General features: G+C 36.9%; 1 protein-coding gene across 3 annotated transcripts in view; it reads left to right on the top strand.

Moving 5' to 3' along the window:
• The window catches only part of slc8a4b (solute carrier family 8 member 4b), a 68,783-nt gene extending 62,854 nt beyond the window's left edge, over positions 1-5,929 (top strand). For 2 of the 3 annotated variants that reach the window (XM_016529783.1, XM_016529782.1), the window contains exons 7-10: positions 1,408-1,532; positions 1,851-1,950; positions 2,988-3,260; positions 4,987-5,929. In XM_016529783.1, the coding sequence (XP_016385269.1) occupies positions 1,408-1,532; positions 1,851-1,950; positions 2,988-3,260; positions 4,987-5,366 (878 nt within the window). In that variant the 3' untranslated portion in view covers positions 5,367-5,929. Of the gene's footprint in view, positions 1-1,407; positions 1,533-1,850; positions 1,951-2,987; positions 3,261-4,986 lie in introns of those variants that run through there. The other variant, XM_016529784.1, reaches the window with a different exon arrangement.
• Positions 5,930-14,054: the final 8,125 nt, after the last annotated feature.

The raw sequence follows: 14,054 nt of genomic DNA, 5'->3' as shown, positions 1-14,054 counted from the left end.
ACCAGTCATAAGTAGCACGGTTATATTTGTAGCAATAGCCAAAAATACACTGTATGGGTCAAAATTATCGATTTTTCTTTTATGCCAAAATCATTAGGATATTAAGTAAAGATCTTGTTCCATGAAGATATTTTGTAGATTTCCTACCTTAAATATATCAAAACTTAATTGATGATTAGTAATATGCATTGCTAAAAACTTCATTTGGACAACTTTAAAGGCGATTTTCTCAATAGTTAGATTTTTTTTGCACCCTCATATTTCATATTTTCAGATAATAGTTGTATCTCAGCCAAATATTGTCCTATCCTAACAAACCATACATCAATGGAAATCTTATTTATTCAGCTTTCAGATGATGTATAAATCTCAGTTTCAGAAAAATGAACCCTTATGACTGGTTTTGTGGTCCAGGGTCACATATACCCATAAACAAAGAACTACCAAACTGATCAAATTGGTCTTTAGTATTGGTAAATTTTGTGTGTGGACAACATTTGTGTCTTACTATTTATTAATCTCAGGATTTCACACCTTTGCTAATCGGATGTATAGAAATAAAAGACTGTTTCCTAATTAGCCAGTGGAGTACACCAGACGGAAGCAGCTGAATGTCTCATTTACATACGTTTATTTACACCAGCAGCCTTGTTTTTGTGCCACTTTTTGTTGCTCATTCTCAGAAAATAACTAAAAATTAAAGCTTGCAAATGAGCAGTGCAGTCGAAGCCGCAAATAAAACGATTGTGGAGGTCATTTAATGAGGAGAGCATGAGAGCATGTGTGATAAAAGATGAAAGGTTACAGATAAAAGAAAGGAAAAAAGCTAAATTAAAAAAACAGGAGTGAAAGAAATTGAGCGTTCACGATGAGCAGTGATTTCGTAATTCTCTTTTCAGCTTCAAGACATTTTTAATGGAGTGAAAATGATTTCTTTATTTCCTTCTTAGCATGCATCATTTCAAATCCCCTGGCTTAGTAAATAATGTGTACTGTAGGAAATATGTTTACAGTAAAGGCTTAAACACTAATACCTGCAGGCTTTGAAGTTTGTTACCTCAGAAAATAATTGGCTGTCTCTGTATCACCTTGTGTTAGCAGTGTGACTGTCACTATTCTCTACATTATTTATACAGCCTTCTGTGGCAATTACCCTTCCATCTTAAACGCCTTACTTTACAATTCAATTAGCACAATGGCACACATAAGATTTATGAAATTTCCTGCTTGTCAGTTTCAGAAATTGCAACGTGTATTATTCCATCCAGCCATCAATCACTGTTATACCTGTTCATTTTTGTTCGCGCTGATCATTTTCATGAGGTTTAATATCCACATTGTACTAGCTGGACAAATATAGGGAATATGTTGCCAGTAAGTTTTTTTTTTGTCATGTTTTATGTTTAGGAGACTCTAACGAGAATAAGACAGAGATTGGGGCGGATGAAGAGGAAGTAGCTAAAATGGGATGTCCTAGTCTGGGAGAACATACCAGATTGGAGGTGGTGATTGAAGAGTCTTACGAATTTAAGGTAAAACTGCCTCTTTAACCCTTAAGTGATGCAATAATGCAACAAGATGAGTTACAAAAAATTTTTTTTTAGCAATGCATACTGATTAATGTGTAATATTTAAGCAGTATCACCAGTCATGCTAATATATCATTATTATTGTGGATGTGATATTAGTTTTATGTAACAGTTCAATAAATATTATATATGGATATAAATATTTTCACCAACAACAATAATTCCAAGCAAAGTCAAAGCATCAAACTGTGTAATACTGACTGAAAGCCAGTATGGAACAGTTCTTAATATATATGTGTGTGTGTGTCTGTCTGTCTGTAGAGCACAGTGGATAAGCTCATTAAGAAGACTAACCTGGCTCTGGTAGTCGGCAGCAGTAGCTGGAGAGAGCAGTTTGTGAGTGCTGTAACTGTGAGTGCAGGTATGCTACTTCCTGTTTGTTCACCCTTTACATTTTGTACAAGGGCATTATCATTCATCATTGAGACACTTGTACAATTATGAATATGTATTAATGCATTTTCAGCTTCTGTAAAAATAAGAAATAGGTTAGATTAAAAATATACACTAATGTTCAAAATTTGGGGTCAGTTCGTTTTATTTAAATAAAAAAGGTACATTTAACATTTTCAAAAGTTTCATTTATAATGTTACAAAGATTTCTATTTCAAATAAATGCTGTTCATCTATGCTAAATGCAGAGAATCCTGAAAAAATATCAAGTTTACCCATCAATATATTAAGCAGCAAAACTATTCAACATTGGCAATAATAAGAAATGTTTTTTGGGTACCAATTCAGCATATGAGAATGAATTCTAAAGGAGTCATGGCTGCTGAATTCAGCGTTACAGGGATAAACAATATTTTAAATTAGAAATAGAGAACTATTTTAAAATATTACTGTTTATACTGTATATTTGGTCAAATAAATTCAGCCTTGGTGATCATAAGACACTTCATTCAAAACATTAAAAATCTTACTGAACCCAAAGTTTTGACCCATAGAGTGCTGTGTCTGTTTGAACCTGTATGAAAATATCAAGCAGGATTCATCTGAAAGAAGAAAGTCATATACACCTAGGATGACTTGAGGGTGAGTAATATATGGGTTAATTTTCATTTTTGGGTGAACTAACCCTTCAACGATTTTCTTTTATGAGTCAGAAGGTGTCTTTACACTGCTGAGTTAAGACTGCTTTGTACCTGCTCAAAATTCAGTGTAAAGGTGCAATGCTGCATAAAAGCCAGACCTGCTCAGACCCATCTCAGCCCCTTGTATCCAAGCATACAGTAGTAATTCCTGTGGAAGTGCATTCATGTCACCTCTGAGCAGCATTAAACAGTCTGTGTAAAGACACAGGAGTGCTTCTGTGCTACCTTTGTGGTGTAAATTTGGCCAAATTCTCAACTGGCTTTGAACTCTCTCAGTCCCTCTAACATATATTGCTTAACTCAGGTGACGATGATGAGGAGGAAAGTGGTGAAGAGCGTCTTCCATCCTGCTTTGATTACATCATGCACTTCCTCACAGTCTTCTGGAAGGTTCTCTTTGCCTTCGTCCCACCCACAGAGTATTGGAATGGATGGGCATGCTTCATTGTGTCCATCTCTCTGATTGGTGTCCTGACGGCGGTCACAGGCGATCTTGCTTCCCACTTTGGGTGCACTGTTGGCCTGAAGGATTCAGTCACCGCTGTGGTCTTTGTTGCCCTGGGAACGTCTATCCCAGGTTAGTCAAGTCAAGTCAGCTTTATTTATATAGCGCTTTATACAGTACAGATTGTTTCAAAGCAGCTTTATGGTGATAAACAAGAAAATAGATTCAGTGATGCAAAAAAAATTCAATTCTGCTGTAAAGCAGCTTTAAAAAGACAGAAGTAAACAGTCATTATTCAGTTGAAATAAGTTCAGTATTGATTCGGTTTGGTTCAGGATCCAAAAAACGCACCCAAATTCAACTGCTTGTTACCAAGTTTCAAATAATACAAAAATGGCATCCGAGGCATTCCTCAATTGTTGATTTTATCACTAATGACATTAAAAAAGGCTTATATATAAATATAGGAAATTGAAATGTTTCAAATGAATTTATTAAAGGGGTCATATGATGCTGCTAAAAAGAACATTATTTTGTGTATTTGGTGTAATGAAATGTGTTTATGCGGTTTAAAGTAAAAAAAACACATGATTTTCCACATACTGTACATTATTGTTTCTCCTCTATGCCCCGCCTTTTTGAAACGCGTCGATTTTTACAAAACTAATCGGTCTGTTCTGGAACAGTGTTGTAAATACAACTTAACCACTGATTTGTAGTCGTGTCCTCTTTTGGAAGACCAAACAAAGTAGTTTCGCGTGTTAGAACGAGCCATTTTAGGTAGGCGTGGTTAACTCTTAACTTTTATAAAGAATATCTCTTTGGATTTGAGACTTTAGTCTTTACAACTTTACAGATCTTCTTTATGCACCAAGAGCTTGTAACACTCCAAAGAGAAAGGAAAAATTGAAATCGCATCATATGACCCCTTTAATTCAGAAATGAAATGCATGTATGAAATATTTTGACATTTTCTGAAGAACATGTCAATAGTGCTTCCACATACAAATCCAGCCTTCAGTATGCTACGTTGTTGTGGATGGTTCCTAGTGCATGTAGGTGTTTGGCTGAGTATTTTTTGACTTGTTGCTATTGACTTGTTCTAGGATGTTCTGGGGCACTGAGCTTATCCCATATCTCTATAACTTAGAAAGCACCACTACTAAGAATAGTAATAGTATGTATTACTTCTTAAAATGTCAAATAATGAAATCAAAATTCAGGAGCAGCCAGTGTTGTTATTGTTAACTTTAACTAAAGTTAAATAGAGATATTAAAAAACACAAAAGTCAAACAAAAGCACATAATAAAAATACTAAAACTGCAAATATAAAAATTCAAGCTAATTCAAAATATTTTAAAATACTATAATAGTGCATAAATAATACTGACATAATCTACATACTGTACATGCCATGCCTGTATTACCTGTCAGACACTTTTCATCACCTCAGACCAGGTGAATGAATTTTGACCATGTTTTAGTGCGGCTGGTTATTAGAGCAGAAGGGCATTGATGTGTGGCTCATCTCATCTTCAGGACGTGTTTGCAGCTGGTGTATCAGTGTATGTGTGTCTGTTTTTTCCTTTGATTCTGTTCAGTACACTCACCTAAACCCTGTCTGTTTTCTCTCACTTCCTCCTCCTTCATTCTCTTCCTTTTCTCTCAGTTCCTCCTTTGCTCTTGTCTTTCGCTTACCCCTTTCCCTTTCGTTGACCTCTCTTTCTGACACTTCCCACTTCTATTTTCAGTCAAAACTCTTTCTCTGTTCTCTTTCATACAATAACAAGATTTTGCAGTTCAAATCATAATTATATTAGTCTGAACATTATTTAATGCTTTCTCTCCTTTGCACAGACACTTTTGCCAGTAAGGTCGCTGCCATCCAAGACCAGTATGCAGACGCCTCCATTGGTAATGTGACGGGCAGCAACGCTGTCAATGTTTTCCTGGGCATCGGTGTGGCGTGGACCATAGCTGCTGTATACTGGCGTACCAAGGGCAAACCTTTCCAAGTTGATCCAGGTTCTCTGGCCTTCTCTGTCACACTCTTCACTGCTTTGGCTGTGGTGTGTGTCAGCGTGCTGATGTATCGCCGGCGCCCCTCAGTGGCTGGAGGAGAGCTTGGCGGTCCTCGGACTTGCAAGATATTGACGTCCTTACTCTTCATCTCGCTCTGGCTGATCTACATCCTGTTGGCCTCACTGGAAGCGTACTGCCACATCGCTGGATTCTGAGGCAACGAGGCCTCATATTATTTCTGTTTGGAGAGGAATATAAATAATGGCCAGTGAAGGAGCAATTTTTCTTTGTATTTATTAGATATTTATGTTGAAAACTTTTAATATGTCTGATAAGTCAGTTTTTGTAATCTTCCATTTTCTTCCATAAAGGGATAGTTCACCCAAAAATAATAATTATGTCATCATTCACAGCTTTTATGTTGTCCCAAAGAACATAAAAAGTGTTTTTTTTTCTGGAGGGGGGACTATATGAAGGTGAGTAAATGATCACAGATTTTCCTCTTTTTTTGTATGAACTGTCCCTTTAAATTAGTTAATGCTGTATCTTACACATCATTCCTTGTTCCCTTGCCTTACACTTGTATCCGTCTCTCAGTGCTGTCTTAAATCAATCCAAAAGAGTAACCAATGACTCATGTCTTTTTTGTACTCCTGTTTGAGCCAATCCGAGCCTTCAGTTACCGAATGAAGGGGCTTACTTTTTTTGAACTCTTTTTTTTTATGTTAAGTGTCAGTATTACTCTTGTGTAACTGTAATGATGATATTTTAAAAGATATTTAAATGTGTATTAATTAGATATTTATATTTAACTTTTAAAAGGTCTGATAAGTCCGTTTTTGTAATTTTTCATTTTCTTCCATAAAGGGATAGTTCACCCAAAAATAATAATTATGTCATCATTCACAGCTTTTATGTTGTCCCAAAGAACATAAAAAGTGTTTTTTTTTCTGGAGGGGGGACTATATGAAGGTGAGTAAATGATCACAGATTTTCCTCTTTTTTTGTATGAACTGTCCCTTTAAATTAGTTAATGCTGTATCTTACACATCATTCCTTGTTCCCTTGCCTTACACTTGTATCCGTCTCTCAGTGCTGTCTTAAATCAATCCAAAAGAGTAACCAATGACTCATGTTTTTTTTTGTACTCCTGTTTGAGCCAATCCGAGCCTTCAGTTACTGAATGAAGGGGCTTACTTTTTTTGAACTCTTTTTTTTTATGTTAAGTGTCAGTATTACTCTTGTGTAACTGTAATGATGATATTTTAAAAGATATTTAAATGGACAGAATGACCAAACATGAACATTCAATTGTCAAGAGAAGACTGAACAAACGTGCTGGACTTAATATTGCTTGTGTTAGAAGAAAAGCATGTTTCAGGACTAAATACGAATCGGACAGATGGTCTGAAAAGCATGTCGAGTTCATAACTACTCATATATCATGAATGAATGGTGACATTATTGGGAAGTCAAGCAGCGAAAAGGAATAAATCCGAAAATGGACTGAAATAATCCTAAAGTGGATGGATGAGCAATTGGAAAATATGTGAATAGGTGCTTCATATCATTAAAAATAATTCTCATTTAAATATGTATGTAATGTGTGTGTGTGTGTGTGTGTGTGAGTGAGTGTGTGAGAGAGAAACCACTCAACCAAGAATAAACAGCTCAGCTGATGTTCTCTTGAAATAACAAACCATGTAATTGATGTAATTAGCTGTCTGTATCTATCTGTATTTGCCTTGTCCCTTGATGGTCACACTCCTTGACATCAAATGTTCAATAGGAGATACTAGCCTGTTAACATGATGTGACATTTGACATGGTGACAAATGCTCTTACTGACTGCGTACTCAACTGTATCACCCGAAAGTTACAATTCTGACAGCATTTACTCACTCTCATGTGATTCCAAACCCATATGACCTGTGAAACATAAAAACAAGTTGTTTAGCAGAATGTTGATGCTGATCCTTTTCATACGACAAAAGCAGAAAGTGACCACCCATACAAAAAGTACACTTCATTTTATTAAAAAATAAACCTTTTATGTAACGCACTAAAACACGCCATAAAAATACTGCAAAATAGTCTATACAAGTCATAAGAGTAAATATAAATACAAGCTAATCATGTGTCTTCAGGGTTTATGAAATTCAGTACACAAGTCACATTGACTACTTTTATTTATTCGTTTGTTTATTTGTTGTTGTTGTCATTTTTGGACTAAATATATGGGTTTAGAATGACATGGGGGTGCACAAGATCCAAAACAAACTTTGAACTTTTATTTATCAGTGTTGGCCGTTTTATGATGTTTGTTGCAGTGAATTTTCAGTTGTCACTGTTTCAGTGTTCACTGTCTGTCTATCTGTGTCTGACTTCTGTGTAATTATTCTGTGAGACATTCAGGAAGACAGTGGGAGGGTGACAGGCATCGGCTCTGGCAGCGTTTGATGGAGAGCACAGAAAAAGAGTGAATGAGACAGATTTAGCAGTAGCGTAGATATTTAACCCTCAGAAGTAGCTGCTCTCAGATTAGTAGTGTGTGTGTGTGGGGGTGTTGCTGTATGTGTGTAACACCTCCTGACCCGAGTCTATTTAAGGCTTAAATCACCGCATAAACCATCTTTGCCAACTTAACTTCTTGTACAACCTAAGTTTACTGGAGGTTTGAGTTGAACTGAAAAGATTTTGGTAATGCGGTTACGCAAAGGTAATTATATTGATATCAGTTATGATCATGTAACTGATATGATTGAATTGATGATCATTACCGATCATGTCACAAGGATCATCTATCATCAGCGCAGTGAATCCCACATCAGACTGACATACAACAGAAGCGTGTGCACGTAATCGCTTTAGGGTCACCGTTTTCTCTCTCTCTGCCAGGCTGCTTTTGAAGCACAATAAATTGAAGTGCAATCCCAAATGTCACACTGAAAAACAGCTATCGTAATTGGATTAAGCGGCCCTGCCAGAGAAAGAGAGAGGGCTGAGGAATGTAAACACTTCTCCATCTACACAATTTCACACATTCCTGATGAAATTGCATGTAAAGGTTGTTGTGTGTTTATAGCAATTTAATACTGCAAGAGAGACTGTGTATTTGTGTTTTATCTGCTGGCCTCGTAATAAGTTTTGTGATTCAGTGCATGTCTAAGTATCTTACATGTGCGGAACAGGCTATTGATACAGTATATACAGTATTTGACCATTTAAATCACTTAGCACTAAAAACATAGGAATGTCATTACATTAAATAAAATATCAAACCCAACGACGTGCAAAGAAAGATGTTAGAACCTTTCTAAATCCTTTTTGCAATGACTTGCTCATCACATTAACCATGAACACGTTTTATAAACATTTTCAACAGTATATCTTTGAAATAAAGCCGTCTTTTTTTTTTGTTTTGTTTGAAAAGTATACTTGTGCTATCTTCAAAGTAGCCATGAAATGAAAATGTAACATTTACAGTATTTTCTAAAAGCTTGAACTTACTGTGAATGATTCATCCATGCATATGTTTCATTTTTAAAACGTTGACCTTTTAGCTCACTTTTTGACATCCTTTCATCCATTCAACAACCGATGGATAGAACCAAGTCCCCACCCTACATTTTTCCTTTTTCAAGAATCTGTTTGACTTAGATGTACCTCACAATACAGAAAAAAGATGCCGCTACTTCTGTTACATTGACACTTTATATATTTGTTATCTAATGCAGTGGTTCCCAAACTTTTTGCTGCGTGCACCCCTTTCTAGTGTTTGACAGCCGTCAAGCACCCCCACCATCTAACTCCAGTTAAACATCACATTTTTGACTGCAATAACTAAATACGAATATTCACTGTATATTAGAAAACATCAAAATTTTAATTATAAATAAAAAATAATGGTAAAAGGGCGGGGCTATTGGGACGCAGACGTGCTTGTAACCGCGAAATGAAATCATGAGTATTTACAGCTTGTAATGTAAAATTTAATTTCTCAATAAACGTTGACATGTGAATGATAAAGAGTAATAATATAGAGACAATTTTTCCGCTATTACAAAATATTCTCTCGCGCACCCCTGGTGGTCAATCTGTGCACCCCTAGGTGTGCGCGCACCCCAGTTTGGGAACCGCTGATCTAATGCAATGACATTCATACATTTTAGAAGTGTCCTGAGTATCCTATCCTGCTAGGATTGGCTAACGACAGGAACCATTCTGCCCTTGTGTTGCAGAAGAAAAAACAAGTCTTGATAGAACTGATCATTCTTAAGAGTGTATGTGTGATTGGTCTTGTGTTCATAGTGCTAGTACAGCTGTGACTTTCTTGTGTACAGAAGATACACTAACAGAAGAGGTTAATATAATAAGCTAACAGTTCATATGAAGTGCCCTGAGATAGCAGTCACCATGTCATCCTGTATCACTGTGTGTGTTGCCCTTGGCTGGATCTGTTCTGTGGTGTCTGGTCCTTGCGTGAAGCATCTCTCCGATCTTTCTGTTCATTAGTCTTTGACTATTCCTTCGTTAATGGTTTGATTGATTTCATTGTTAATTTATCAGTCTGTTTCTCATAATGAGTGAATCACCAAATGCTTTTCTTTTCCTCCATGTCTCTTGGTTTGATGCATGAAACATTCTCTTTCCCTTGTTAAATGTTTTAGAATGTGTTGCCCTGAAATCTTTTTTAAAATGTCTTTCTTTTTTTTTTCTTTTTTTTAAATCTGAATTAAACACTACATATTAAATGACTTGTGTCTTTTAAAGGAATGGATGACTTTTATGTGTGCATAAAACTTTAGATGCACTTCAGCTAAAGAACATTGTTAGCAACCGCTATGAATGAGTCATTGAATCATTCACTCAAACAATTTATTAGCACTGATTCGAATGAAATACTGTGTTGCTTGCAGACACTTGTGAGGAAACATTTAAAAAATGCATCTAAAATGCAAGGTGCTCAGCTGCTTGTTTACTAATCTGATACTGTATAAAAAAGCAATGACACACTCATTCTCAGCACAGCTGAACCTATGAATCTTATTCACTTGTAGACTACAGTTTCTGGGCACCAATATTTTAACATTCAGAAAAGATGAATCATTGTCTGGTCAGTTGAGATTTTGGTATGGAGATTAGGATCATGATTTTTTTTACACACAGTGAGTGTATATTAGCACCATTTGGTGTTTGTTTTTGGCATCTTATCAGCATTTTTCGACCTGGAAATGGTGATGTGTGACATCAGACTTAACAAACGGATACAACCAAATCACAGCCTGACTGATTTCTGGAACAACAGCATGATTGTTCATGTAATATTGCTTAGATGAACTTGTTCAGATGAGTTGCAAAAAGCAGTTTGGATGCATGAGGAGTTCCAAGTGAGCATACGTTTTTTTTGTAAACTGAGTTGATAGATGTCAGGCAAGACAGTTGGGTGCCGGTGCTCCTCTCTCACTCTCATGGACCTGTCCACTGGAAAGAAAGAAACGACAGAACGAGAGCAGAAAGAATGAGGCGGAAGCAGATGCTCACTGGGGAACAAAACAGAAAAAGGGAAAGCGGAGACAAGCTTTGTGCTTGAAATACAAAAGCTGGAGATAAGAGACAGAAAGAATGTGAAGGGTTCAGAAAAGAAAAATGAATGAATGGGAAATTACATGGAAATATAATTAAAGATTGACTGGCTGCTTGGGCCATTGAGAGGCTGTTAGAGAACCTGAATGTGCAGGTTATGTGCCTCAGATATGGAGTGAATTGGATTGTTCAATGTACAGTGGGCTTCGAAAGTCTAAGCCCACATCTGGGATTTAAAATCGCATTTAAACTTTATTTAAAAGATTTAGTATTTTGAAAAATTGAAAGAGGCATTATGACAAAACTTGTTTGAGATTCAGTTCTACTAAGCAAATATGCATATCTGTGAACTCTTTTGTACAGACCGTTAAATGTTTCCGTTCTCATTGAAGCACAAAATGCTCTTTAGATAATCTCAGATCATGCTGGAGAACATGATCATCAGGTTTGATGCAAACTAGCTTGAGGTTTGCTGTCATGAAAGCAACATTACAATATCAAGACATTTTGTTTTCCCTTAATAATAAAAATCTTCATTTAAAAACTGCATGTTGTATTTACTTGTGTTATCTTTGACTAATATTTAAATTTGTTTGATGATCTGAAACATTAAAGTGTGACAAACATGCAAAAAAAATAAGAAATCAGGAAGGGGGCCAACACTTTTTCACACCACTGTACATGTGCATTTTTCAACTGTTAAGTTAATAATATGATTTGTAATGAATATTGCTGTATTAAATAAGAAAAAGCTAAATAGAAACATTTGCACTGACAGTTTCCCACCATGTCAAATAATGGAAATTAAAGATTGACATGCTTTCACGGTTTGTTTTGTCCTAATGTTGTAGTACTGTCTTATTTTACCCAAATTCCAAATTTTACCCACATTTTTTAATGTGTTAAATGTCTGATTTATGCTACAAGCTAAAATCAGAAATAGAGCTCCAAGCAGCATTTTTTCCAACATCATTGTACCATCACAAAAACAAGCCTTGCAAAGCTGTATATCAAAGGAAACAGGCCCTTTTTACTGTCACTATCTTCAAATAAAGAAGACAGGAGAGGCTTGTGTACTAGAAGCTATTGAAGGGTCCTAGGAATTGCATTCATCTCTCAGGCGCTTTCATAAGCCTCATAGCTGTTGTCCATTTTTTGAACAGTTGCTCTAAAAAGGAGACAAATCCCCTCTTCCATCTCAAACTCTACGGTAAAACTGCAGTAACTAGTCAAAAATGCCCCAAATGTTACTCTGAAAATCATGTTTCACAGATGCCTTTCAAAAGAAACGATTAGAAGACAACTGAGAAAGTACTGTATTAACTCTTAAAATGCAGTGTCATACAACAATAGACTAATCTATTTATAAGCAATCACTGTACAGCAATAATATTCAACATTGGGATACTTTATGCATGCAACACCTTGCATAGATGGGGGATTTAAAAACATTAACACTCTAGTGCTGCTTGTGTGGCGTTTTTTTATTTAAATGAAATTAAGGTTATATTAATTCTAGTTAATTGATGTTCTTTTCGACCATATACATGAAAATGAAATTTCCAACTGTTGTAAATGTTGAATGCTTTGAGGTACAGACTTAAGTTTGGTCTCTATTTAAAGCAGACACTTGGCAGATTATGTAAAGTGAAAAAAGGTTTAAAAGTTCAAGTTATATATATACACAACGGGTAAAATAAGTATTGAACGTGTCACCATTTTTCTCAGTAAATATATTTCTAAAGGTGATGTTGACATGAAATTTTCACCAGATGTTGATAACATCCCAAGTAATCCATGCATACGAAGAAAACAAAACAAATAAGTTCAGAAATTAAATTATGTGTAATAAAATGGAATGACAGACAAAAAGAATTGAACTTTATTTATTCTTGAAATTTATTTAAAAGCCTTTGTTGGTAATGACAGCTTCAAGAAGAGGCGTATGGAGAAATGGAGAGTATGGAGAAACTAGTCGCATGTATTGCTCAGGTGTGATTTTGGCCCATTATTCCACAGAGTCTTCAAATCTTGAAGGTTCTGTGGGCCTCTTCTATGAATTCTGATCTTTAGTTCTTATTTTCTATTGGATTCAAGTCAGGTGATTGGCTGGGCCATTCTACCAGCTTTATTTTCTTTCTCTGAAACCAATCGAGAGTTTCCTTGGCTGTGTTTGGGACCATTGTCTTGCTGAAATGTCCACCCTTGTTTCATCTTCATCATCCTGGCACTGTAGGTGTTGCTAACCAGCTAATATTAATTAATATTAACAGTTAAGCTTCTGCTGGTCGGGCTCCCTGAAGGGAGGAGGACAGAAGGCCTGTAGCACAATAGGCTGTGGTGTAACAAAGGGAGCTTTAGGTACATACCCCGCTCGAGGGTAGAGAAATACTTTGGCCATGCCGGGTGCAAAGTCAAGATAAGAAGGGGCCACTGAGAGGGCCTGCAGATCCCCAACTCTCTTTAGAGAAGATATCGCCAGAAGGAAGGTAGCCTTTATAGTAAGATAGCGATCAGAAATCTCTTCAATAGGCTCGAATGGAGGCTTACAAAGAGCTTCTAGCACCACAGCCAGGTCCCACGGGGGGACGCAAGATCGTACTGGGGGCCTGTTTCTTCCACATGTCTAATGCATGTAGGCACCTCCCCGTGACCTTGAGCATGCGGTGAGGATCGACTCAATCCGAGCAGGGGACAGTCGTGCCTGCATTGTGGTCGAATCACACACCACATCCAAATAAGTGGTCCTCTAAACTGGAGAAAGCACACTTTTTTTTGGCGTTTAGTCTTAACCCCAACTCTTTCATGTGAGCAAGAACGACATCTCGATGTCGAACCGCCATCTGCTCCGATTGAGCTAAAATCAACCAATCGTTGATATAATTGAGTATGCGGATGCCCTGGAGTCGCAGGTGAAAGTGCAGGGTGAGAGTGGTAGGCCGAAAGGAAGAACCCGATATTGATAAGCTTCGCCCCCGGAAGCAAACCTCAGGAACTTCCTGTGACTGGGAAGGATGGAGACATGGAAGTATGCGTCTTTTAGATCGATCGTGACAAACCAGTCCTCGGACCTGATCTGAGACACAACTTATTTGAGTTTGAGCATCCTGAACTTCAGTCGCATGACTGAGCGGTTGAACTGACGCAGATCTAAAATCGGACACAACCCCCCATCCTTCTTTGGAACTATAAAGTACCAGCTGTAGAACCCGGATTCTCTTTGGTGAGGAGGGACCACCTCGATGGCCTCCTTCCTCAAGAGAGTATCTACTTGTTCCATTACCAGAGCCTGCTCGGGGCCCACTAGTGTGGGAATG

This window comes from Sinocyclocheilus rhinocerous, unplaced genomic scaffold, assembly GCF_001515625.1.
Source record: "Sinocyclocheilus rhinocerous isolate Xijiao unplaced genomic scaffold, SAMN03320098_v1.1 scaffold1382, whole genome shotgun sequence".
NCBI classification, from domain to species: Eukaryota; Metazoa; Chordata; class Actinopteri; order Cypriniformes; family Cyprinidae; genus Sinocyclocheilus; species Sinocyclocheilus rhinocerous.
Note: the sequence above shows the minus strand (reverse complement) of the source record. Positions and strands in the feature narration are given on the sequence as shown.